This window comes from Chelonoidis abingdonii, chromosome 22, assembly GCF_003597395.2.
Source record: "Chelonoidis abingdonii isolate Lonesome George chromosome 22, CheloAbing_2.0, whole genome shotgun sequence".
NCBI lineage: Eukaryota > Metazoa > Chordata > Testudines > Testudinidae > Chelonoidis > Chelonoidis abingdonii.
The window spans coordinates 22,706,816-22,734,653 of record NC_133790.1 but is presented as its reverse complement, the minus strand read 5'-3'; the positions used below and the strand labels follow the sequence as shown (position 1 = coordinate 22,734,653).

The window sequence follows — 27,838 nt, the reverse complement described above, 5'->3', positions numbered from 1 at the left end:
CCCTAGTGACCATGGCCCCGCTGTCCAGGCCCGGCCATGGGGCAGGCTGCGGGCAAAGCACGAGCGTTGCACCGGCCGCCCCCCCCAGCGTGTGTCGCGCTGGGCCCGCCCGCCCGCCAAGCAGGAGCCGCAGCCGGCGGCCCCGCCCGGCCGGAGAGCTCAGAGCCTGGCTCCGCCCAGGACCCGGGGCGATGGAAAGCTGCTTATGAATATTAATGAAGTGGAAGCGAGCCTATCTGGCGCCGGCTGTGGCGCAGGCGCAGCAGGCTGGGCACCAGGATGGCGGCTGTACTCCTAGCCCGGGGCGGCGGCGCTGCTGCCCGAGGTCGGTAGGTGGGGAGTTGATCCGGGCGTTGGGGGCAGTGGCGGGCGCTGCTCGCCTCACCTCCCGCCAGTGGGAGCGGAGCCAGCGGCTGCTCCCCCGGGGCCGCCCAGAGGATTCCGGGGGCCTGGGGTGGAGCGGCGGTGGCGGGGGGCCCTGAACACCGCCCCCGCCTCCCCGCAACCGCCGAAATGGCGCCGAAGACCCGGACCGCCGCCGGGCCAGGGCTCGCGGGGCCCAGGGCAAATGGTCCCACTTGCCACCTGCCCCATGGGCGGCCCTGGCTTCCTCGCTCTCCTGCTGCTGCTTCCCGCTCCCGCTGGCTGGGGGCGCGCGGCGGGGGGCCCCGGAACAGGGTGTGGGCGGGGGGGACTCACTTGCCCCGTCCAGGTTGCCGGGGCTGCCAGTTTGCGCCGAGCGCGGAGCCCAGAGCCCAGACCGGCTCCTGCACAGCCTAGTCGCTACCGGGGTTGGGCCCTTGCGAAGCGGCAAGAGCCTGCTGCAGTGGGGGCACGAGGCTCAGTCCTGCCCAGACGTGCTGTACCCGCCTATGGTGCTTCTGTGGCCGGACTGGTAGGGCCCCTCACCGTGGTGTCTGAGCGCCTCACGCCCCTTGGGACAGGCGGGGTGGTGGGGGTGAGTCTGATTTGCCCAAAGTTCACCAGAAGGGCTGGAACCTGGGTCTCCAGCGGGCCAGGCCAGTGTGGTCCTGCTGGACCATTATTCCTCCCTGCTTAGACTTCCTGGCTCTACGGGCATGGTCACAAGGGATCCCCGTCATCTCCTCCCCTTACTTTCTAGCCCTGACCTTTTGGTGCTTGCGACAGCTGCACACAGTGTACCAAACAGTGGAGTTACCAGAGACCCACCAGATGCTGTGCCAGACATGCCGGGACTTTGCTGAGAAGGAACTGGTTCCCATTGCCGCTCAGCTCGATAAGGAGCACCGCTTTCCTGCTGAACAGGTGAGTGCAACTCATTTGCGTAGGGGTTGGGATGATGGTGTGCAGATCTGGATGACCCCATCTAAAAAAAAATATATTGGAATCAGAAAAGGTACAGAAAAGGGCAATAAAAATTATTAGGGACATGGAACAGCTTCCCTATGAGGTGAGATTAAGAAGACTGGGATTTCTCAGCTTGGAAGAGTGATGACTAAGGAGAGATATGATAGAAGTCTGTAAAATCATGACTGGTGTGGAGAAAGTGAATAAGGATGTGTTATTTACTCTCTCATAACCCAAGAACTAGGGGTCACCAAATGAAATTGATAAGCAGCAGATTTTAAAAACAAACAAAAGGATGTATTTCCTCACACAATGCACAGTCTACCTGTGGAACTCTTTGGCAGAGGATGTTGTGAAGGCCAAGACTATAACAGGGCTCAAAAAAGAGTTAGATAAGTTCATGGAGGGTAGGTCCATCAATGTCTTTTAGCCAGGATGGGCAGGGATAGTGTCCCGAGCCTCTGTTTGCCAGAAGGTGGGAATGGGCGACAAAGGATGGATCACTTGATACCGGTTCTGTTCGGTCCCTCTGAAGCATCTGGCATTGGCCACAGTCAGAAGACAGGATACTAGGCTAGATGGACCTTTGCTCTGACCCAGTATTGCCATTTTTATGACTCTGTGCCCCAACCTCACCAATACGTGGCCCAACCTCTACATGCGTCCCTAGAGATACACGTGGCCCAGCCCAGCACAAAATATGTTCAGTTTAAATCTGGATCACACGTCAGATGATGCTTCGTGCATCATATTGAGTATGCTGTTCTCCAGCTCCATTGTATCAGGGTGTCTCTGTATGTGACCAGTGTACAAACTGGCATGATAAACCAAAGCTTCAGAGTGATACACAAGGGATTCTGCCAGAAGCATTTCTGCTTTGAGACATTATATTGTACTGCCTGAAGGACACAGTTATTTAGCTTAAAACCATAAAACATGACAGCCATTGTGCATGTTAATTGCCCTTCTGTGTCTTCCCCTCTGGACTTTGGTACCATTGAGTTTTCTCTTCTCTCCCAGCGACTTTCCCCAGGGCTGCTGTAGTTAATACAGCACATGATGCATCTGACTTGGAAAATCATTAAATCATTTTTAGTAAAGAGGTGACAGGTCACATTGCAGCAGAATAGTGTATAACAGTGGTCCCCAACCTTTTCGTCTGGCATGGCAGCTGTCAAACATCCGCCGAATTTCAGCGGATGCTTGACCGCTGCCAGGACGCGGGTGGACACCGTGTTGGGGCCCGCTGGTGTATAACAATAAAATGTGCATGTATTGAGTGTAGTTCAGCTGATGAAATGAATGAAAACTACCAAGAGAATCATCTTGCCAAAGAGAAGCTGCACATTTTATTTCTTGACTATTAAAAGCAGCAAGGGATTGTTTGAGGTTTCAGTGTACCAGTGTGTCTAGATGTTTCACTTTTGTGAAAAGAGCTCAGCCATCCCTTGCTGCAGTACCGCTGCAGTTGGATAGCTTAAAATGCTAACTAGATTGTTAACAATCAGATATGCTGTGCTAGAAAGCAAAATATTATTGACTTAGCCCACAGGTTTCAAACTGAGCATACACAAAATAAAAAGGCACATTTTTTCTCCCCAGTTTGTTACTGGCCACCTAAAATGTCATACTCTAAGAAAATAAATTAAAATGAGTATCCTCCCCTGTTTTACTGATCACCCCGAGGTTCTTACAACTGAAAAGACATTGACTCTAATGTATTTCCCCCCATTGATGCTATTAAAATTTTCCATTTAATTCTATGGCATTACACGTAAAATTAATTAGTGTCATTTGTTCATGGTCACTTTACAGTCTCCCTTTCTGGATTTCATGTAATGGCTCAGTGCCACAATATTTGGGAGACAAATACAGGCAAGAGGAACTTTTTATTTAAAAATTCCAAAACAGTTTCTGTTGGAATAAACAGAAGGTCCTGGCTAGAATTCAAGTAGTTTAATTTTTACAATAGGTAAATGTTAAGCCAAATTACCTGGCACTGTCATAAAATACAGGATCAATCCTGTTGTTAAACCATGACAGTTGCTCAGCACTTTACAAGATACACACACTATTACTGCCCAAAGAGATTAAGATTGAGAAGGCAGAACATGTTGGGTAACCCAGAATGGGGAATATCTTGAATTGTGTTGGTAATAATTAACTCCCTGTAAAGACAACTTCAGTGAGACAGCTAAAATTGCTTTCCTGTCAACTAAAACTCCTTTTCTTAAGTACCTTTAGGATGTAGTATAAATAGAGTGAAAGATTTCAAGGTATAGTTGCAAGGACGGGATCTGCTAGATTTCTCCTCAGTCACCTTTGTACAGTGTTATGAGCAGAGCTGTGTTAGGGAGTGTGAGAATAACCAAACATGGTTGGGAGTGATTCTAGGTTAAAACAGGGCTAGTCTTTGTCTCATGTGGCAATGAGCATAGTCAACCTAAGGTAACTTGTCCTTAATCAGCAAGGATTGCATCAGTTCTGAGCATCTCTAATTCCTATTGAAGTCACTGTGAGCTGTGGCTGCTCAGCAACTGTTGAGATCAGTCCCCAACTGAATCTAAAGCAGGTGTGTCCTTTCTGTAAGCTCACTATAGCACATCTGCGTACCCAGGAGCTGACCCAGTAAAGAACGTGCTGCTGTTACCAGATATGCCAGGATTGGCTAGTATGTGCATAGGTGCCCCCAGTGCTTTGGAGTGCAGTAGTTGTTGTTTCTGTTGCCTGTGGTCATGTGAACGAACAGGAACACATCTGGAGTGTACATGTGCTCAAGTGGACCCATGAGGGTGGTGTGGTGTGTGTTGCTATTGCCAGAGCATCACTGATGCAGAGACTTTCTGGCCTGGTTTACGCTGCAGTGTTTTGTTGACAAAAGTTATGCCACTTTAATTAAACCGCTGTTGCATGTCCACACTATGCTCCTTGTGTTGGCAGAGTGCATCCACACTAGAGCTTTTGCATCTACAGAGAGCAGTGCACCATGGGTAGCTATCCCACTCTGCAACTGGTCACACTGTGCTTTGAGAAGGGTTTGCAATGCCTCATGAGGCAGGTACAGCATCACATGATGTAAGTTTCTCAATCGTGTTGTTCCATGGGCATCCTACCAGATTGCCAGCCATTCTTCAACTGTGTGTGTGTTGTGGGGAGAGACAGAAATGCAATGTGTGTTTGGGGAGAGTGTGTCAGCATGTTGTCTCTTGAAGTTCAGACAGCAGCCTGAACAACCAATCCTGGGGGAGAAAGGACCCCCTGCCCCCAGGAGCAGCAACCAGCAACCTCAGATTCCCTCTGAGTTCTCAGACAGCCTCCTCAGCAGCTCTGTGAGCTTTCCAGGCTGAGGAATGTCAAAGCTTTCTGGAGCTTTGACAGGGGAAGGGTGCATGCCTGCAGGGCAGCAGAGTTCAAAACACTGAGCAGAGTCTCATAGCGGGCATTGTGGGATACTGGGGGAGGCCAGTTATATCAACATAATGAATGGCAGTGTCTACACTGGCTCTTTGTCGACACAACTTCTGCACAAAAAGCCCTACGTGTCTTGGCAACAAAACAAAACCACCTCAACAAAACTGGCAATGCAGTGTATGCACCTCCACTGTTTTGCCATCAAAACCTGCCTTTTGCTGACAAAACTCTGCATTATAGACAAGGCCTCTCACTTGTCCATTTCTCTTTGTCTAGGTGAAGAAGATGGGTGCCCTTGGGTTGCTGGCCATGGATGTGCCGGAGGAGTATAAAGGGGCAGGGCTTGATTACCTGGCCTATTCCATCGCTGTTGAGGAGATCAGCAGGGGCTGTGCATCCACGGGTGTCGTCATGAGTGTCAATAATGTAAGACCCTCCCAGTGTCTGGGAAACAGGGTGTATGGAACAAGTCCTGGCAGCCAGGGTTTACTCTGCCAGTTGAGTAGTGTGAATCAGTGCTGATGGGGAATGACATCTACCTTTGAGCCTGGAGGATGGGTCCTGGTCATGATGGTGCTGGACTTTTGGGAGTTATTGGTTCACTTTTTCTTGCAGGGTAAACTAACATGACTTCTTCTTGAAGTCTCTGTACTTAGGTCCAATACTGAAATTTGGTTCTGAAGAGCAGAAGCATCAGTGGATTGCTCCCTTCGCCAGCGGAGACAAAATAGGGTGCTTTGCCCTCAGTGAACCAGGTAACATGGACGTTAATGTTCCTGGGCTGATGGCAGAGAAGAGTTTCCCCTTGTAAATTCCCCTCTTTGTAATGTCAGGGAGCAGAGCTGTAATGCGTATGGGAGCTTGGAGTGAGAGAAGCCTCCGAGAGGATGGCGTTTCCATTCTTAGTTTATTGTGGCTCGGTAGAGGTGAGATGGAGCTGCCCCCAGTAAAGTGTGTGGTACAGTTACTAGATGTGCCATGATTGGCTAGTGTATATGGGTGTATGTGGGTGCGGGGGCCAATTCTGGAGCCCCAGGCCCCATCCCCTGGGGTGCAGAAGTAATTGGTTCTCTTGCGTTTGGTTATATGAGTGAACAGGAATACTTCGGTTTTGTTTTGCATGGTGCCTTGCTCAGGAAATGGCAGTGATGCTGGAGCTGCTTCTACAGTGGCACGGCTGGACGGCAATGAATGGGTTCTGAATGGCACCAAAGCTTGGATCACCAATGCCTGGGATGCCTCTGCTGTTGTGGTGTTTGCCACTACAGACAAATCCCAGAAACACAAGGTGAGCTCAGTGGCTTATAGCCTTAAATGTAGCTCTTGGAAGTAGCATGCGGAAAGCTTGATAAAAGGCTCCATAAGCTTATGTTGGACTCAGAATGAAGAGCTGGGAGAAGCCTGTGTCCCCTCAGAAGGCCGGGGAGTGGGCGCTGTGTGGGATGCAGTGCTGCCAGAGGGGATGTAGATGGATGGCCTATCCCATGGGGCCCTGAGTTCATCTGTGAGAAGCTGGAGCACAGCTTACTGCAGGGAGGACTATTTCATTCCCCCTTTATCTCCCCTCTGATCCATCACTTTTTTCCTTTCCCACTCCCTTCCCATGGCCAGTTGGATGAGTTGGGATTAGCCTCATGTGCTTCCTAGGAGAGCTCTGCCTAGCTGCATGATGAGAGGTTGGAAGCAATTTTAAAATCCTGGATCTGATTGCAGGGCATTAGTGCATTCCTGGTTCCTATGCCAACACCTGGACTCTCACTGGGGAAGAAAGAAGACAAACTAGGAATCCGAGCCTCTTCCACAGCCAATCTGATATTCGAGGACTGCCGGATCCCCAAGGCCAATCTGCTGGGGCAGCAGGGCATGGGCTTCAAAATTGCTATGGTGAGAATGAGCTGGACTTGCCGGAAGACAGGGGCAGGACTACATCCATATAAACTTGTCCAGCCAGTGGTGTATGTAGTGACCCCTTCTTGGCAATCGAGGAGCACCACTGGTATGTCTTGCCTATCAGGTGTAGGACTTGACCAGATCTGAAGCAGAGAGAGAGCCTCCCCTCTCACCCTACATCTGCTGATCTTGTGAGGAAACACACAAGACATTTTGGATGCTTCTCTTTAATTCCCTCTATGGAGGAGAGGCAGAAATTCATACCTTGCTGATGCAGAGAGGACACCTTCTGGAATTCATCCAGACATAGATTAGATCAGATCAGATCTTATTTGGAGAGCATATGTGACTTTTAGGAACTGAAATGTTGGCACAAAGATAATGCCTGGGGAACATTATGTGCAGTGTAGCAGGACTTTTGGGAGAGCTAGTTTCTCTACAGGCAGGGCTGGAATAACAACTAAAGGTTGACTCTTACAGTCCCATGAGCTAGACTCGTTCTCACACTGTCACAAGTTAAAAATTTGGAGGGCTGGGGGAGCACCTGCCATCAGCACCTTGATTTAGGTAGGTCTCTGCCTCCATCATCCTTCCTTTCATCCCCAGACTTGTCTCAGTGCAAGGGAATTCTAGTACACATTCTGGAATTAAATTTAAAATACACCAGAGTTTGATTTGGAGGTTTCTACTGGGAACCCTTCTTGTAAAGAGGCCTCTTTATGGGGTGGGGGTAAGAGTTAACTGCCACATCTTTTGTAAATGTTGCTTTTTTGAATGAAACCCTGCCTAGTTGAACAAGGAAGGAGCAACACTGACATGAAGTGCAATGCTGGAATTGTTCCAAGAAAATTCAGTTCATTAAAGTGCCAGTACCTTGCTGGGGTGTGGGAGAGAGACATAGCACAGTGTTGAGCCTCCCTGAACAGGCATTTAACTAGTTACCCACCTCAGTACATCCAAGGCAAGGAAAGCTTGTGTCCCCCTTCAGAGTGGCTTGGGCCAAGATTCTCAGAAGTGAGTAGTGATTTGTTTTTTGGGGTGTTACACTTGACACCTTAAAGGAGCCTGATGCTCAGAAGTTTGGAACTTTGCACTTTCTGAAAATTGGGCATCTAAAATCACTTGTCCTTTTTGGAAATTGTAGCCAGTGTTCACTGCAGAGAGAAACAAACTAGAGCTGTTAACGGAAGTGGGGGGAACAAGGTAACAAGTAAATCTAGTTTTGTATCTTTATCATTTGTCTAATTTCTTTACTCCCCCCCCCCCTTCTTTGCAAAGCAGCAGTTCCTCTGCTAGATTATTTTTGCCTCTGTTGTGCTTTCTCCCCCTTTCATTCCCCTCATCTGATCTCAGTATCTATCTGGGATGTCCTAAATATACTGAGGATTTTTATTTCCATACGTTGTGGGATTGTCCAGGGGGTGCCAACATGACTGCAGACTGCTAGCTCATGCAGATATATTCACCCTTCCACCTATGGTGTGACTGGAATTACAGATGTATAATTTGTGTGTGTCTCAGCAAACCTTGGATTCGGGCAGGATTGGGATTGCCTCGCAGGCTCTTGGAATAGCTCAAGGAGCTCTGGACTGTGCTGTGGATTACGCTGAGAAGAGGTTGGCCTTTGGTTCTCCCATTTCTAAGCTGCAGGCTATTCAGGTATGGGTTAAGATGAAGATAGTCCTGTGTTTGGTGACAGTACTGCTGCGTTAGCACAGTAGCTGGCCTGGCCTGGGGAAGGTAACGCACCTTGAATGCTGAACACCATGTGTGCAAGCAACTTAGATTTACAGCTGCCTCCATACACACACACAGGTCCTGGCTCGGGCACTTCCCCATTATGGGGGGGGGGGGGGGGAGTGCTTTGGGTTTCTGAAAGGCTTGTCAACACAGGTGGTGTGTGAAGCAAATGAGTTCTGCCCTCACATGTCTGTCTGTTGCAGTTCAAGTTGGCAGACATGGCACTGGCATTGGAGGGTGCTCGCCTGCTGACCTGGAGAGCAGCCATGTTGAAAGACAATGGAAAATCCTACACAAAGGTACTTCCTGCTTTCTGTAATCTGCTGTTGATCTAGCAATGAGAGGCATACGCATAGAATCTTAAACAATGGAAACCCTATTGAGTTCTTGCCTAAGGTTTATCTTCCAGTGTTTTAATCTCAGAAAATGACTAACAGAGGGCACCAAACATTGCATGGTATCCCCAGATCATAGGATTCCCTGCAATCTGACTGAGCAGCTCCCACTTTAATAGAGAATTTAACACCAGTGAAAGGTGCAGTGTGATAACCTTGGCAGCTGAGATCCTCAGTCTGCAAAGCGAGCATGGGCCTTATTATTGGATCTGGGACCTGCATCCAGTTACCTTCTCCAGAACTCCCAAAAAACATTTATATATATTTATGTAGCATTTGTGACAAATGCAAGATTTTTTTTATTATAAATGAGTGATTCAGTAGGTGACTTGGAAGGGTTAACAAATCAAGGTGTTGCTCTAGTTATATCTTGGCTCGTCTCCAGCTTATTCTTTAATTTCACAAATTGAACCTAGTGCCCCATCTCAGTCCTAAGAGTAACCTGAGAGCTTCATGTCCCAGGCACACAGAAACTCAGTATCTCTGTGCTGTGCATGGGATATGTTACTCTAGTTAGTGGTCCAGGGCTAGCCTATGCAGCTGCTACTGCTATTATTGAGCTAGCTTGGCTATGTCTGTAGAAGGGTGCTAGACAATCAGGGTAAAAACCCTGCCCTGTAACTTAAGGTGCACTAATCCCAAAGCAGTACTTGTGCTAGCACCAGAGAGTTGTGAGAGTGTACATGGGAGTCTGACCTCTACCACTGCTGATCCTGAGGAGAGCTCACTTAGAATGTCTGCTAGTTAAGCATGGATGTGAGGGCCTCCCACATAGCACCTTTTTGGCTGAGACAGAGAGTCCATGGCAAAGGAGAGATGGAATGAACCCCTAGACAGAGGGTAGGTTAAGGACTCTGGTCAGCTACTGCAGGGTTTATGCAAGGACAACTAGTTGACATCAGTTACTATTACATTGCACATTCCAGCCAACAAAATACTCTTAATTATGCATTTTTTTTCCATTTCATAAACCTGAATACTTCAGGTTTGTTACTGCTCTTGATCTCCCCTGTCAATTTCTCTTCCCTGTTGATGATTTAAAAAAAAACCTACACAACTAGGAGAAACTGACTTGATTCATTTGACACCTCCTTGATTCAAGTACACAAATGGAGGGAAAGTGTGTTTATTTTCTTCTTCTGTCCAGGGTTTCAGTGACAATACACTATAAGGAAAAACTTAACAGTAAGGCCAAGAGCTTAGGATGGTTTGAAGAATAAATAGGATAATTTGCTACAGACCCTTTTGCTTCAGGGCATAAGCCAGCCCCTGGGATGAAGCAAAAACCTCCCTTTGGACATAATTTTCTGTGTAATGGGGTTTTACAGCTTCCTCTAGACCATTGCTCTGGTACAGCAATACATGATGAAACCCAATTTTTTACATAAGTTAAAAATAACTGAACAAGATCCAGAGCTATGTTGTGCTTATACTTTGACTAAAGGGGTTTTTAAAATTGTTTTTTTTATTGATAACATTGGTTCAGATATTTAAATTGTGTAACTTTCATGCTATGTAAGAAGGCCATTCAAAAGATGGCAATGAGTTATTTTAAAAAACACTCTAAATTTAGAGGAGCTACCATTAGGTTACAGAATAGGCCATTTACACCAGAATGCAATACAGCTGTAATCACGCATTAATACACCATTCCATCTCTGAATGCAAATATAATTGTAGGCTTGTTTGCTTAACTAATCATTTTATTTTAAATGAAGTTTGTTTCTATCATTCAAAGTATCAGCCAGAGTCTGCAACCAAGCTACTTGCCTTATCACTGACAATTCAGCATTCCAATAGTAAAGTTCATGCATACAGCAATCTGGGCATGGGCAACTTAAGTGTGTCCCATTTCCTGAGTGTACTAGAGCTATGTGCTTTTTCTTTGGCTGTTAGCTCCAGCCTCTCTTGCCACTTGCATCTTCCAATCAAACAGGTGGAGAGGGCTTAGCAATGAATGCTCAAATTCCAGTATGAGAAGTACATCTAATCACAGGGTGTGAATTCTGGCACACTTGCTTGTACACAAATAGATACTAGTGCCCTGCTATATAAATTCTACAAAATATCCTTTGTTTTTAAAGGAAGCTGCAATGGCCAAGCTAGCTGCATCGGAGGCTGCAACTACCATTTCCCATCAGGTAACCATCTGTCTCTTCTTCACCACTCACAGACTAGCTGGGTCTCTGCTCCAACACACCAGGGGAGCCTGGGGGATACACTTGTCCAGATGTTACTTGTAGCGTTATAACATATTTAAATTGATGGATAATAGTTATATTTATTGTCAGTTGTGGAAAGTTAATGATTTAATGACATTATAAAACTTGATACCACCAATTGTCAACGTGTGTCAAAATACAGTAAGTAAATATCCTCACATCAAATTTGGTTCTCAAGCAGCATTTTTATTATCTAAGTTTATCAATGGAAATATTTTTAAGCAGTTGGTGTGTATATGAGATGCACATCTACCCATTTAACAACTTAATTCTTCCAAGCCTAAAATTAAGTCTATAGAAAGGAAAGAGCTCAACTTTCTTGCTGAGGAACTAAGTTTTGTATATACACCATGTGAGCACCAAGGCCAGAGAGGAATTACAGCAGTACGTCTGTTTAAAGGCTGTGGGGTATTCTGTCCCCTGTGGAAAGTCTCTTCAGCTGCTAGGCCTAGAACGATATAGCAGCAGGGCAGGCTTGAAGCCCAAGTAGAATTATTCAGTGCAATGGTGTAATATGCTACTGCTTACCCAAATAACACTTCCGTTTCTGTGCCTTTCCCTGTAGCTGATAACAGCATCAATCACTGGCGTATGGCACCTAATGAAAGGAGGGAGGGCAAATAACTCAAGGCTGTATCCTTGGTACAACACAGTTTGCCTCAATCTTGCATCATGCTCACTGCAGGGTATGCTGGATGACTCATTAAGTTTTTCTACAGGAGAAGGGGGTCCATCAGGTACCAGCATGACTGATACACTATGACCTCTCTCTCCTCCCTGTGGTTGCTACTAGACTAGGGTCACTCACAGGAGGATTGCAGCATGACAGCAGTCTCCATTGCGCATGGAGTCTCTGACATAAGACTTACTGCTTTTTGTTTCAGGCCATCCAGATCCTGGGAGGAATGGGCTATGTAACAGAAATGCCAGCAGAACGCCACTATCGGGATGCTCGAATCACAGAAATCTATGAGGGGACAAGTGAGATCCAGAGACTAGTGATAGCAGGGCAGCTGCTGAAGGAATATCGTGGGTGAAGAGCAAGATCAACTTAAGTGCCTTATAACTACTGCAGAAGTGCTTCTAGCCTTTGCCCTGGATGAAATGAGGTGGAAATTCCCTCACATCCCTACCCACCACCCCTCTTTAATTGGGTTGGTCAATCTCCTCTCTCAAATTGCCTTTGTAAGGGTTTAGGGCCAAAGTGGAAAGGAAGCAGCAGCATCTGAGTGTGGCCCAATTTATTTTAACTCTCTTCTCTTACAGACAATCCATGGAACCAGTTGTTAGCCCTACTGGCTGCTGTCCAATATTTAGTTCCCTTCACAGGGTGCTTGGTAATGAAGTTAAATGAAATGATGGGGATAAGTAATAGTTGTATTTTTCTGGTGAATGTCAAAGGCCTGGTGAGAGTGAGGGTATAATGCAGCAGCAGGACACTCAAAAGTAATATTTCAGTACTGGAATAGGGGCTATATTTTCTAAAATTGTGTTGAAGGGGTGATCTGTCTGCACTACCCCAGAATGATTGTTACACTGCCTCTTCAGGTGTGGTCACTAATGAATTCCAAATGTTGGACCTTGCTGGCTCTTGAGCTCTCATTAGATGGATTTTCCTTCAATTACTGCAGCAAATGGGGTTAGTATCAGGCTTGTTCTCACAGGGTGAAAGCAAGGTGAGTTAAAGCACTTGCAGTCTGTGTAGCTTTTTCATCACTAAGACAGAACAGTTAACTGCCTTCTCAACCTCAATGAAGCATTGCTTGACAGTAACATCTTCCCAAAAGTAAATCTATCAGACCTTTTTTCAGGATATTAGTGAAAACAGCAGTTCTTTACCCTAAAGATTTTTAAACTGCACACACTTGAACCACACTTGGAAAAGGAATGCAACATCTGGACTAACCTCAAGGAATCATTCTTTTAAGGGTGGGGCTAAATTAGAGGGGAAGGTTTTTGCATTAGTTACGCACTGATCTGCCCACCATCCATACACAAAGGTCACTGTATGAAAACCTTGATACCAGCTAAAGCTGTGATGGGAAGATTGTTCACTTTCAAGAACAAGTTATACATTGGAATTAAGGGGGTTGGTATCATTTCTCATCTTGCTCTACACATGCAGTGTTGTGGTGGAGCAGACAGCTACAGCTGAGCTCTTTCATTTGATCCTGGACTTAATCCTGTACCATGGTATAAAGGTGGGGGTAATAATCAATTTTGCTGTACATCATAATTCATGCCCACTTATGGAGAGGAAGGGCAGTATTACAGATCAGAGCTTTCCCCCCGCCCCCCAACCTCCCTCACTGTTAGCACAGGTTCACACTGTATGAAGTAGCAACAAGCAGTACGGGACAGGAGCTTACACGTTAAGACATTTTTGTATTAAAAATATCAAATCCCAACTCTACTGGAAATTGAGTGGGGCAGGACCATCATGAACCTGAGCTGGTATGAAGAATATTGTTTAAATAGTTTAACAAAAGGTGTTGGGAGCTGCATTTGGGATCAAGGGAGTCTATGGGAGAAACTGTTTTTAAACAGATGTGTGTGGGGTAAAAGCCATCAGACTATCTATATGCACTTCAGAAAGGAGCAGCACGATACCCTAGTCACTACACAAAAGTAAAAATTGCTATTAAGGACCAGAATTCCACAAGCATGTTTCTAGAGAAGAGTGATGCTGTTTCACTTTGGGATTAGAGAAAGGTTTGACTGCCCTCAGCTTTCTTTCCTGGCAGACACTTAGAGGAAAGCAGCCCTGCCATAGCCACAGATGAGGGCAAGCATCTTTGTTCCCTCTCCTAGAAGATAGGCCAAGATTCTGATCTTGATGACCCCAGTATGAATGCAGAGTAACTCTGCTAAAGTCAGTGGAGTTACTCCAGTCTTTCCTTAAAACATGCCCGTAAGATTTTTTTTCTTCCTCTTGCATGTCTTAGTGCACATTGGTCAGTGGCTATGAGGATGTTATTTTCCTGAAGCCCATTAGGGGGCAACTGAACACTTAAAAAATCTTGTTGCTTTCAAAAAGCTAGTATAGGGAGGCTAACCAGGCGGGAAATGGAACATACCTGATATTTCTGGTTAAAAATTCCAGAGAAATGTAAATTCTATTTAATCAAGTAAGTCAAATGAAGGCTGCATGTTCACTCCACACAAAAGTAGCATCTGGACGTTCAAAGCCTGTTGAAGGGAAACAGTTTGCTTTAGTAACATGCAGAAATCAAATCACTCATTTGCATTAGGACATGGTATTTATAGCTTTTCCAACTCTGTCAGACTGTTACTATGTGCAACTGTCCAATTTCTTCTAATTGGGAAGTAGAAAACATTTCTACAACATTTTAGGACCCACAGTTTTCTGGCTGGACCATTTCCACAGATCTGTTTGCCTCACTGTTAAAACAAAGCATCTCTGGTAGAAGTCTCTTCTTACAGTTTTAAGACTGAATTAAGAGTCTTCTGGGTGCTGTTTTCTCCTAGTTATAGTCCTGTGTTCTACTGTAAATTATTTGTCATCCTTGCCTCTTGGCAACTTCCAGATGGTTATAGACTCATGTCCCACCTTGTTTACTGGAAGCTATATAAATACACTTCTTACAAGGGGTAGTCAACTTAAACAGTTACTATCCAAAAGTGACTTTTCCTAAATTACTGTAACTGAAAGTTAAGAGGAGAGTTTCTCTATTTTTTCTCCCAAGTTGTTGGCTGGCTCCCCCGTCCCTCCCCCCCAATTTTAAAGTTTTGTCCACTTCACATCACTTTGTGTGAAGTCAGTTTTAATCTGTAAAAGGAAAGAATCTTGTGGCACCTTATAGACTAACAGACATATTGGAGCACAAGCTTTCGTGGGTGAATGCCCACTTCATCAGATGCATATAGTGGAAATTTCCACCACTACATGCATCCGACGAAGTAGGTATTCATCCACGAAAGCTCATGCTCCAATATATCTGTTAGGTGCCACAGGACTCTTTGCTGCTTTTACTGATCCAGGCTAACACGGCTACCTCTCTGATAGTTTGAATCTGGTTGAGTGGACATTTCACATAGCAACAGGGGAAAATATTTAACATATGATAGGAAAGCATGTCTTTAAAAGCCACAAAAAAAACTATCAGGGGGCTTCAAGGGGCAGGTGTAGCATCTAAAACTGCTAATTACTTATTTTTTCCATGAGTCTCCCCCTTCTCTCATAAGAGGAGGCCAGAGATGTTTTTATGCAACTTCTAATATTCAAGTGCCTAGAACAGAACAAGCTATGCTAGGGCTATATCAGTGAGAAGGATTTATCTTCCCTAATACTTGCTAATGACTTGTTTTTAATCATATCCTCTCAAATGTGTCTAATTTGCTATCCAGTCTCCTCCCACAGATTCTTCAGTATTCCCAGCTTCTGTTTCTGATTTCCTTATTAGGTTATTTTCCTCCATGTGCTTTAAAATTAGCATTTTTCCACATTAATTGGTTTTACTTCTTGTCTGTATTTCTAACTTCAAGCTCCTCAGTATTACTCAGTTCTCATTTGCAATTCTTCACCATTTAGTATCATCTGTGAATTTTAACAGGAAGCTATTTCCACCAACCCCTTTTAGATCAGTCAACGATTTTAATAAATTCAGACCCTGCCAGTTCCCTTCTAGCTTGTTATGGTCACTTCATAAACATTCATTTTTTAAAAACTGCTGTTGAAGGACAAAGTTCCTCAGATAGTAGGGACATATATTCCACACATCCAAGTCACACCAGTTAGAGTCCTGCCACTCAGTTATCACAAGCAGGCTAATACGCCAGTTCTACTCTTACAACCAAAGACAGCCAAACAGCATAGTTCTCATTGAAGAGCTCCACTCTGTCCAGATCTAATTCCTATTCTCAAATCTTGCTGAAGATTCCAAAAATTAATTACGGACCTTTGTTCTTCCATATTTTTAGATGTAGAATAAAACAACATGACCTGGAAGAGTTTCTTGTCCCATAATAGGTGAAAGCCAGCAGGGAGATCTGGGATCTATTGCTTATGAAAGTTAATACCACTTGAGGGCACGATGCCATGGTGGTTAGATCCCTGCTCAAGCAAACCTCTGACTGTTGACACGCCTGGTCTCTACGCTTCCCTTACCAAAAGTATTGTTAGCACAGCTCCAACTGTATCAGTAGTCCACAGATTCTCTCAATCCACCAGTGGTGGGTACTGGTGCAGAGATGGAATTAATTATATTCTTCAACTGATGGACAGATGCAAAGGGTCTGTGTTGATTGGGAAGAAAGTCTTGTCCATCAGGTGTTCATTATGCGACGTTGGGCCTCAGCTCTTCATCTATAAAACAGGAATAATGTACCTCACAGGAATGTGGCAAGGCTTCCTGAGTGTAGAGAGCTTTGAGATCCTCAGATAGAAAACGCTGTAGCAGTGAGACGTATTTCAACTCTCCCAGCAGCATACAGCATCACTGAGGAGATTTGGATGACTCAGCTGTAGACTGTGCAAGGATTTTAGGTGCTTATGCAGAAAGTTGCTTTTTTCCTCTCTGAGGGCTCAGAATAGTAATTACTCTTCCTGTAGTTTCGCTTCTGTTCTATCTACATGCATATCTGCTACAGGAGAGGTTTTAGTCCCATCCATAAGCAGAAGTTATTCAGCATCACATACCTTCATCAACCCCACATGCCAAAGTCTAGCTACTTTTATCAGTGTCAGAGGGTGATGTATGAGAGCTGGCAGAAGCGTGGCCCAGGCATGCTGCTGTTTGGTAAGGGGAAATTTGAGGAGGTTGGCACCCTCTTTTGAACCCACTTCAGAGTACAAACATTCTCAAGCTGCTGCTCCTGCTGAATTTCCAGTTTATGCCTTTTTTTTTTTTTTTTTTTTTTACACCTACAGCGTTCCTGGAAGTTGTAGCTCACCCTCTCTCCCACAACCTGGACACTGAGAGCCTTACCTCTGTCCTCTCCATGATAGATTAATGCCACAGTTCTTTGAGATGTTTCTAAAACATGTGCTGGAGTTGAACACAGCAGTTCACCTCAGAGAGATAAGCTGCTATGAACATACTATGCTCGTGTTCTGCATGCAGTGCAGAGGGTTGCTTACAATCTTTAAAGCCCTGAATGGCCTAGAACCTAGTTACTTAAGTGAGAAAGGGATCTTCACCTATAACTTGTCAGGACATTTAAAATCTTGTGTGTTGCTCTTACAGGAGACTAAGGGCTTGTCTTTACTGCAAACGGTAGCTTGAGTTAGTACAACTTGCGCTGATCTGTCCGGCCTGACTGACAGCACCGACACTTAAAAACAACACTGGAATTACACCAGCAGTACCAAAACTATGGGTTGCAATCCCAAGTGTGTGGAAGATGCCATTTTACAAAATGGTATCCTCCACACAGCATGACCTCACTTTAGGTGTGTGACATGTCACACTGTGCAGAGGATGCCATTTTAAAATGACAACTTCCATGCTGTATGGGGTCATGGGAAGCAGGATATCTGAAAATGGGTTCATGGCAGGGAAAAAGTGACACACAATGATTAGCAGAACAACTAGATTAGCTGCTGTGGAGTAGTTGTATTCCCACTACACTATTAGCTCAAACATCAGCATCACTTGATCTTTAACACACCTCCCACCACTCCACCCCAAACAGGCCAGCTAGTTCACGCACCAATTCACTCATACTAGAGATGTATGTGTTTGTGGATAGGAGTCGAGTCAGGGGTAACCCTGAGCCAACTGTGCTGTGAAGAGACACCCTCAAGCCTCCAGGATCAACATCAGAGTATTTTTGCTAAGGCCCCTGCTCCTGCAGAACTCCCTTGCTACCACTGAGTTTGAGGAGCTTCAGGACAATGAGGGGCATACATGTTTAACCAGGCCTCTCAGGGTATGTCTCCACTGCAATTAAAAACCCATGGCTGGTCTGTGCCAGCTGACTGGGGCTTGTAGGTCTCAGCTAAGGGGCTGTATAACTGTGGTGTAGACATTCGGGCTTGGGCTTGGGCTCGGGCTCGAGCACTGGGTCTAGCACCCTATGAGCAGGGAGGGTCCTAAAGCTCATGTGAGCCCACATCACAATTTTAGCCCAAGTCAGCTGGCATGGGCCAGCTGCAGGTGTCTAATCACAGCATAGACCTACCCTCACAAGCTGCAATGTCAGATGCTATAGTTTAATGATTTGGTTGAAGTAGCTACTTGAGGACAACAGCAGCACACCTGATCCCACGTTGGTGGGTGCTGAACAGAAAAACATATCAAATTATAAGCTTTTGCTGTAGATAGGCTGCACCCAACTCAGAGAACTCACTGACTAAGACAGGTCATGTCCAGGCTTACGAGACTATGAACATTTCCAGCATGCTGGCCAACTGAATATACTCAGGGGCAAGTAAACCATGAAAGTGAAGTCATGCAAGGCCTGCCACAGCTCCTATGGTGATCTGACTTTACACAAGTGCAAACTACTAAATCTTGTTTCCCTTAGCAGCTACTGTTTGCAATCAACTGCTTTATAAGGTAAGTCTCTGCTACAGACAGAGCAGGAAAAAACTGCTGCATGTACAAACCAAATAAATTTTGCAAGATTCAGTAGGGGGATTTTAAGAGTGATCTCCCCCCTCCCTCAGGGAGCACTAACCTGCCCAGAACAAGCATAGGTAGGGCCGGGCCAGGCCAGGCCAGCCTTTGAGAAGAGGCTGTGTGAAGTCATGTTTTTATTTGTCAGTTTATGAGCTTAGCCAAAGCCCAAAAGTGGGGCCTTGGAAAGGGAAAGTCAGGTCATGGACAGATCACACAGGAGGAGAGGAGAGGAGAAAGTCACAGCTACACATTCCATTCTATTTTACAGGACTTTGGCTTTTTGCCCCATGAAGTTGTAAATGAACAGGAAATTAGTTACTAGACAGACTACTGGGAATGAGGGCAAAAACCTTAAGAGATGGTGTCACAGAGGTGAGGAACACATTAGCAAACACGCTTGTTCTAGGGCAGGGAGAGCTGGTCAGATGAAAGCAGCGGGGCTGCTCTTGCTTGCCTTATGTTTGGGAAATGCCTTGCATGGAATAAGAAAGCTTGGCTCTGCACCGGAAGCATTGCTGAAACTCTGTCCCCTTCCCTACAACTATAGATGGAGAGGGTGCTTGTCTTAGGCCTGGTCTACACTACCCGTTTAAACCGATTTTAGCAGCATTAAACCGATTTAACAGCGCATCTGTCCACACTACAAGGCCCTTTATATCGATATAAAGGGCTCTTTAAATCGGTTTATGTACTCCTCCCCAATGAGAGGAGTAGCGCTAAAATCGGTATTACCATATTGGATTAGGGTTAGTGTGGCTGCAAATCGATGGTATTGGCCTCCGGGCGGTATCCCACAGTGCACCACTGTGACCACTCTGGACAACAATCTGAACTCGGATGCAGTGGCCAGATAAACAGGAAAAGCCCCGTGAACTTTTGAATTGCATTTCCTGTTTGCCTAGCATGGAGCTCTGATCAGCACGGGTGGGCGATGCAGTCCCAAATCCAAAAACAGCTCCAGCATAGACCATACGGGAGATACTGGATCTGATCGCTGTATGTCGACGCAAATCGCTTGTTTTTTCCATCAGAGCTCCGTTACAGAAGATGAAATGCTAAACGGCTTTGAAAAAAAATCTCCAGGCTACACATGCTGCGTGACAAGCGTAACAGAAAGCCAAAGAATCAAATGGACGCTCATGGAGGGAGGGAGGGGGTACTGAGGACTTCAGCTATCCCACAGTCCAGAGCAGTCTCTGAAAAGTATTGCATTCTTGGGTGAGCTCCCAGTGCCTATAGGTCAAACACATTGTCCGGCATGGTTCAGGGTATATCTTGTCATTTACTCCCTCCCCCCACACGTGAAGAAAAGGAAAGAACTCGTTTCTTGACTTTTTTCAGTGTCACCCTAGTCTACTGAATGCTGGTGGTAGACGCGATGCTGCAGCAGTGAAGTGCAGTATCCGCTCTTCTCCCCTCTCCGGTGGCAGACGGTACAATATGACTGCTATCCGTTGTCACCCAGCCCGTGAGTGCTCCTGGCTGGCTCAGTGAGGTCGGCCGGGGGCGCCTGGGTAAAAATAGGAATGATTCTTGTCATTCCCAGTAGATGGTACAGACGGCTGGTATACCAGTCCTCATCATAGCAACTGGCGGGGCCTGAGCTCCCATCAGCCGCCCTCCCTTATTGATGTTGTAAGAAAAGATTTCTGTACTGTCTGGACTATAATAGGCAGCGGATGCTGGGCTCCTCTCTCGCACACTGCTTAACCTGCCTGGACTGTTCATAGCAGCGGGAGGCTGCCCTCCCTCTATTTCTCTGTTAACAATTATGTTTCTTATTCCTGCATTCTTTATAACTTCATGACACAAATGCGGGGGACACTGCCATGGTAGCCCAGGAAGGTTGGGGGGAGGAGGGAAGCAACGGGTGGGGTTGTTGCAGAGGCAACCCCGTGATATATCGCTTCATCATTTCTGCGGGATCTAGACACAGAGCAGCTGTGCTCTCTGATACACTGGTTCTCTAGTACACTTGCCCCATATTCTAGGCAGGACTGACTCTATTTTTAGAAATCATAAAGGAGGGATTGACTCAGGGAGTGATTCCCATTTTTGCCTTTGCGCCCCGGCCAACCTCAGCCAGGAGCACCCATTATAGCAGCAGACAGTACAGAACGACAGATAACCATCATCTTATTTGCCAATTTACATGGCAGCAGACGGTACAGAACGACTGATAACCTAATCTCTTGCTATCATGCAAAAGCAAACGAATGCTGCTGTGGTGCTGCAGTAACGCCTCTGTCAGCGGCATCCAGTACACATACGGTGACAGTAAAAAAAGACGCTGAACAGCAGCTCCGATGTGCCTCTCAGGCATCTCCAGGGCAATCCAGGGGAAAGGGCGCGAAATGATTGTCTGCTGTTATTTTCCTGGAGGAAGGAATGAGTGATGACATTTACCCAGAACCACCCACGACAATGATTTTTGCCCCATCAGGCACTGGGATCTCAACCCAGAATTCCAAGGGGCGGAGGAGACTGCGGGAACTATGGGATAGCTACGGAATAGCTACCCACAGTGAAATGTTCCGGAAATCGACGCTAGCCTCGGACCATGGACGCACACTGCCAAATTAATGTGCTTAATGTGGCCGCATGCACTCGACTTTATACAATGTTTTACAAAACTAGTTTATGTAAAATCGGACTGATCCCGTAGTGTAGACGTACCCTTAGTGTTTTCAAAGTTTTTCCTCTCCCCACCCCATATAAAGAATATGTATACCCATACATAAAGCAGGAAGTCTCTCTGATCAGACTGAGCCCAAGACAAACTGCTTTGGCTCATCACACCTAAACATGGATGCATTCATCACACAGAAGTGAAGACCTCACTGATGTTTTATTTCTGTTTCTTTAAAAAAGCTAGGCTGTTTCCCCTGCAGAGTTAACTGGGGTGATTGGCTCCTGGGTGTGAGCAGCCACACAGGAATTACTGAATCCTCAGTGGTGCTGCATTCACCTGTGTGGGTCACTAGGATTTCTAGGGGCCTATCCCATGGTTCTTTGTGCTGCAGCCAGCTGAGCTACTGATCATCCCCAGGGAATTGTGGGAAATGTCATCTGTCCTTCTGGGCATGAGGGAATTGTAGGAAAGCACAGAGGACAATCAGCACTCAAGTGGATGAGTGTGAAGACAGGCTTAAGTGGATGGGTTACCAGCTCAAGTGAAAGCAGCACCTGGGTTTTAACCTATATCCCCCAGAAGACTAACTAGTCTGGATTGAAAAGACCACTAAACTTGTGTGAGAGGGTTGTGCATATGGACAGGGGCAATATTTGAGTAAACAGCCTGAGTTAACTCTGCAGTGAAGAGAATCCCTAAATGTACAGCAAGAGAAATCCACCCTCAGCAATTAAAGAACAACCCATTATGGAGATAAAATAGTTCAGTGGGTAGAGCAGACGCCTGGCAATCAAAATTATGGGTTTCCTTCCTTACTGCTATTGCCTTGTTGGGTTATCTTGGGCAAGACACTTTACTGCATGGCTGAATTTAGAGATCTGTAAAGAGGTGATAACACTTACCAATGTCTCAGGCGTAAAGGACTTGAGAGCCTCCTGATGGAAGTCACTGTAGATATATGAAGTTATTGTTGCACAAGGCACCATCTCGTTTCTCTCAAGTTTTTTTTGGCATTGTCTCATCTGCAGTTTGAGGAGAATAAAAGTAAGCCATTATCACCACGATTAAGGCTGTGAGTTTGTCACAGAAGTCACAGATTCTGTGACCTCTACGACTTCTGCAGCAGCTAGTGCGCCCTGCCTGAGGAGCTCAGGCAGCACCTGGGCCAGTTGCACCGATTGCTGCTGGGGCAGTCTTGGGCCACCGCCCCCAGCAGCAGCAGGAGTTTGGGTGGGGGGGCTCAGGGCTGGGGCATTGGAGGAGATGAGGGTTCTGGGTGGCGCCTACCTCAGGGGGGCTCCCTGGAAGTGGTGACACCCTCTGCTCCTAGGCATAGGCACAGCTAGGGGACTCTGCATGCTGGCTCCATCCCTGCAGCTCCCATTGGCCACAGTTCACGGCCAATGGGAGCTGTGGAGGCAGTGCAGAGAGCTGCCTGGCTACGCCTCTGCCTAGAAGCACTGGGAGGGGGAATGTCACTGTTTCCAGGGAGTTGTGGAGCCAGGCAGCCCCCAGCAACATCCCTCCCCCCCAAGCACTAGTGGGGGTCCTGGGCTGCTGCCCATCCCACCCCCCATACCCTCCCCGGCCAAGATTCAGTCAGGGGTATATAATACAAGTCATGGACCATGAATTTTTGTTCATTGCCTGTGACCTGTCCATGACTTTTACTAAAAATACCTGTGACTACAATGTAGCCGTAACCATGTTCAAACTGAAGACACGAGACAGCAGGAATATGTTAAAATGTTTTAAGTACTCAACCTATGCCTTTTTTTCCCCAAATGCAGCTTAAAAATTATGGTGTGACTGTCCTCCAGTAACAACTGAACATTCTAACAGAGCTATCCATTGGGGTTGATTGTAGGTCCACACTTATTTAATATTTTCATTAATTTACAAGTATGATTTGCAAGGGATAGTAAATTTGGAGGAGTGGCAAAAATCTGTGAGCAAATAAAAATGGACCTGGACCTAAAGATTAGAAAAAATGAGATGCAGCTTGGACATGTTACCATCATTTGGGTAAAATTAATCGTCATATTCAATATGGGGAAAATGACACTAAATGATTTAAGGGCAATGGCACACTGCAAACTGAAGTCTAAATTGCAATATAAAAAAAGACGACAGCAGCCAACACAATTCTGGGGCTGCATATACAAACATACTGCCACGAAACAGAGTGCGTTTTCTCTAGCTCTGGTTATGTATCTATTTTTGAGCACCCAGATGTGCAAGGCACTTCACAAAAACAAGTACAGATGTGACCACACCTGTTATATAGAATTAAATACCAGGCACCTCATTATCAAAGTAACTGGAGATAACAGAAAGGTCCTGGAGGGACTGACTTACTGGAAGAGATTAAGAGTTACCCAAGTACTGGATTGGCTAAGAAACAGCTTTGTGGGGGATAGAATAGTAAAAAATGTGAAAGGTACAAGCAGCTAAGAAGGGAGAGAAGTTTAAGATAATATATGGGGGAATCACAGAAGTGTAGGATTAGAAGAGACCTCAATAGGTCATCTAATCCAGTCCTCTGTGCTCAAGGGAGGATAACGAATGAAATAACTAAGGAATAGGAGTAAAAGGATTCCAACCCCCACCTCCCCAACCATTTTAGGTCAAATGTCAGGAAAAGCTTCCCAACAGTAACATCTATCAGGCTGTGAAATATTCTCTAAGGGAAGTGATGGTAATTCTACCCCTTGCAACACAAGCAACTGACAATCCTGCAGTGGCAGGAAAATTTGACTAGATGACGCAATAGATCTTTTCTATCTCTAACTGATACAGTTCATCAGACATTCCATTTTTATAGAAAACTGCAGACAAACTTGATTTAGGGGCAGACCAAGAAAATGTTACAAAAAACACACTGAAGACCAATCTCCAATCTTACAATGTTGACAACCGCACCTGGGAGCTCTTAGCCCATGACAAGATCTGACAGCAGCAGCCCTGCCATACCTGACTGGAAGATTTTGAGAGCTTGTGGATTTCTGCAATCAAGGAGAGACGTGCGAGATGTAACAAGCTAAAAATAGCACTAATTCATTTACAATTGTCTTTACATGTGGCACTTGTGGAGGAGGCTGCAGGGTCCAAAATCAGTCTTTGGTCTCATCACAGGACCCACAAACTCAACGGGAGATTTCATCATATGTAGAGGAAGCCTTCCCTGTCCCATCAAAAGAGGTCAATATTTAGTTGATTAAGTGATCCAGCAGCACATATGTATTTCCTAATTCACGATAGAAATGCCGGTCTGAAAGAGACCTCGAGAGGTCATCTAGTCCACCCCACTGCATTGGGGGCCAATTATTCCTAGGTTATACTTGACAGGTATTTGTCTACTGATTTTCAGTGATATTTCTCCTTCTCTCAGTAAAATGAAGGGCTGCCAATGAAAAGCCCAGGAAGTGTCCACAGTGAATAGACATCTGTCAAATCCCACATCAGAGGCAACACAAGGAAAGGCAAAATTTGCAAGAATGCCCATCCAGTGGGCACAAGGAGGATGAAGCTTTAATACAGTACTTCAGGCATTTGATAGGTTAATTATGCATCACTTGAAGAAAAAACCTCCCCTCAAGTTTGTATTATGCACAACTTTGTCCTTGCAGTTGTACCACTGGACACCAAGTTGTTCTGTATATTTCTTTGCAGCATGGGCTTCTCTCAAAGGGGCTAGTAACAAGAGTTTGGAAACAGTGCATAAGAAGGGAGCCAACAGAACGCTTTTCTGACACCACTTGGCTGGACAATATTGGACATAATGTGGCCAGCCTGTATTTCTACCAGTTTGTCACACTGACTGGTCAAGCAGTTGGAAACTGATTTAAGAAGAACTCTGTTTAGATAGAATTTAAAGCCAGATTGTTAACTCCAATTAATTTAAATTAATTTACATGCTTTGGGCTGTAGGGACACAACCTAATTAAAAAAATAGGAAGAAAATTAAAGACATTGCATGGCTAAGAAAGCACAGGGGTAGGATCTGTTCTGAGGTTACATTTCAGATGAATGAATGCAGCAGCTTTAACAAGTTGCAGGTGTTTTCTAAACAGAAATGTTCATTCAAGATATCTGTAGGAATGTGATCTTACAGGTGATTCACATAATGAGAAACTTTACAGTCTGATGCTGAATATTGCTGAACAAGCAGTATAAAGCATTTATTAAACAGATTTCATACTAATTCATAACAGCTCCAGACATCCTAGTTCAAGATGATGCAAGTCATATCGTATACTAATGATGTCCCGTAGAACATTGCTGCCAACAGGCTCTGCCTGAAAGCATTATCTAAATGAAATTATATTTGTATACTATTGTACTATCCATACATTTTTGGTAATATTCTTTTATTCAGCAAAGTTTTTAAATATCCTAAGTAGCATGCTTTAAAAATTGTCCTGCTCAGATGCAGTCAACTATCAGATAAACCAAAGTGTCCAGAATTGCATTGTCAATTCTGGATTCCACTGAAGAGATCTGTGTCAAACATATAGGGGTACGTCCAGACTACCTGCCGGATTGGCAGGTAGCGATTGATCTATCGGGGATCAATTTATCACATCTTGTCTAGATGCAATAAATCGATCACCGAAAGCGCTCCCCATCAACTCTGGAACTCCACCAGGGCAAGAGGTGGAAGCAGAGTCAAAGGGAGAGCCGTGGCCATTGATCCTGCGCTGTGAAGACAGGAGGTAAGTCGATCTAAGATACGTCGACTTCAGCTACGCTATTCTCGTAGCTGAAGTTGCGTATCTTAGATCGATCTTCCCCCTCGTTCCCAAGTGTAGACCAGGCCTAACACAACTCTGAGTCACTGTATAGATTTAATCTATTTAAAAAACAAAAAGGTGGAAATAACACAACTACCACTTCTCCTGGTTGTGATCTTGGACCATGAGTAGCCTTCTGAAATCCAGAGAATCCAAAGAAGCTTGCAGACTGGCCTAACAGTAAGCTTGAGAGATGCCAACAGAAACTGTCAGATCAAAAAGACAAGGAGGGAAAGTACTCTGCTCAGAGAGAGCCTGACAGCACAAGCAAGTAAAACAAGGGGGCTATTTTTACTCTAAAACTAGAAAAGTTTTGTTTGGTCTTACACAGGAGAAAAATACTATACGGGCTTAAAATATATTAAAGTAAAAAAGCCCAGGAGCGATGCTCTCATCTTTGCAAGTGTAACCATTTTGCATTAAGAGCAATTATGCTTCAGTGAATCTGTCCCAGAGTTCAGCAATAGGTTAAGTAGTCTCAGGATACAAATACACTGCAATTTTTAGCCCCACAGCCTGAGCCCTGCAAGCCCGACTCACTGACCTGGGCCAGCCACAGATGTGCTGTTGGTCTTTTACTAACGTGTAGACATAGCTGGAGTTCTATAACTCCTAATAAAGACTGCTCTTTTCTTTTAGGTATGTTATGATCTTAACCCACTTATGTGAACTTGTGCTGAACATAGCTTTTCAGGTCAGTTTTTCCTACCCAGTCAGCTGTTCTCAGCCTCCAATGAGAAGGCGATGCAGACCATTCAGTGGTTTAGGTGCTAGAACTTTTAGAGGAAGCACTGTGTTTATAGTTGCATCTGTTCTCTCAATAGGAAGTCGAAAGATGGTTAGCTGTTGCACTTTAAGTGGACAGAGCTTAGCCACAGAAAAGGAATGACAAGATTGTTTTTTTCTGAATGCTGAACTAATCCTTGTTAAACATCTCCTTTACTAGCCCTTTTAGAGTCCCAAGACATGCTTCTCTTCTGTGCATAACAAAGAATACTTGTATGGGCTTTCCTGGAATTGATCTAAAAATGCCAGGGAGGAAAAGCAAAGCTGAGGAGCTGGACTTTTTCCAGCTCTCACTTGGTCACAGCCAAAGCCATCCTGCGGTTTGCCTGCCCCAGTCACACCTGCATCATCATATTAGGGAGATGATGTATCATTATGCAAAATGCATGCATAGAAATATTTTCCATATTAACCATAAAGGTAAAGATAGAAGGGAGGCCTAAGAGACTGACAGCGCTTGAAGTGGAAATTAACTTAAAATAGCTGGAAGTGCTGGGGAAATGAAGCAGTGACAGGCTGGATCTGAACAAAGCCTCATTAATAAAAAATTGGGCAAACACATTAGCAGCACTGGTGATTACTATATTTCTGAACAGTGGATGTACCGAAAGCCTACAACATCTCTGACACAGAAAGCTAATAGCAATGGACACAGTTCTACCACAATCACTTAATCCAATTCCCATGAATAAAACTGAATTTTGAAAGCACAAGGCTCACAAAGTAGTCGATTTGTTCATAACCCAAGACCTAAGGCACCAAACTCTCCCCAAGAAATCAGTATAACAAAGTGAGTAGAATCGGTAATTTTGTACTTAACTGAACTGAAAGTTTATACACAGTCCATGTTTTTTAAGTCTGGAGCACTGTTAGCAGTATCACTGCTGAAGCAGTGAGAGAGAAACATGCCAGTGCATCTGGTAAGGACTTTTACAGCCCCACTCTTTAGATTTTGATTTTCTCACAATACTCTGCTAAAACCTTAATTGCCTGAAACATACAAATGCAGCTGTCTAAAGATTATTGGCTAGGGATTTTTTTGGCTTTAAGTACAGAT

General features: G+C 45.1%; 1 protein-coding gene across 2 annotated transcripts; it reads left to right on the top strand.

Annotated features, from left to right (window-relative positions):
* Positions 1–256: 256 nt before the first annotated feature.
* Positions 257–12,571, top strand: ACADS (acyl-CoA dehydrogenase short chain). 2 transcript variants are annotated; one of them, XM_032773701.2, is made up of 10 exons: positions 257–325; positions 1,124–1,287; positions 5,017–5,166; positions 5,384–5,495; positions 5,877–6,028; positions 6,454–6,624; positions 8,152–8,289; positions 8,574–8,669; positions 10,850–10,906; positions 11,872–12,571. In XM_032773701.2, exons 1-10 carry the CDS (start codon positions 280–282, stop codon positions 12,022–12,024), a joined length of 1,239 nt encoding a protein of 412 aa, XP_032629592.1. In that variant the 5' UTR covers positions 257–279; the 3' UTR covers positions 12,025–12,571. The 2 variants fall into 2 exon arrangements, with proteins under 2 accessions (XP_032629592.1, XP_032629593.1); XM_032773702.2 differs by having other exon boundaries at positions 273–329.
* Positions 12,572–27,838: the final 15,267 nt, after the last annotated feature.

What these genes read in the sequence shown, in the direction of transcription:
- ACADS (XM_032773701.2), top strand. Translation starts at nt 280, where the DNA reads ATGGCGGCTGTACTCCTAGCCCGGGGCGGCGGCGCTGCTGCCCGAG. An exon ending in ACCGCTTTCCTGCTGAACAG is followed by an intron (nt 1,288 to 5,016) that starts GTGAGTGCAACT and finishes CTCTTTGTCTAG; the next exon opens with GTGAAGAAGATGGGTGCCCT. An exon ending in CAACTACCATTTCCCATCAG is followed by an intron (nt 10,907 to 11,871) that starts GTAACCATCTGT and finishes TTTTTGTTTCAG; the next exon opens with GCCATCCAGATCCTGGGAGG.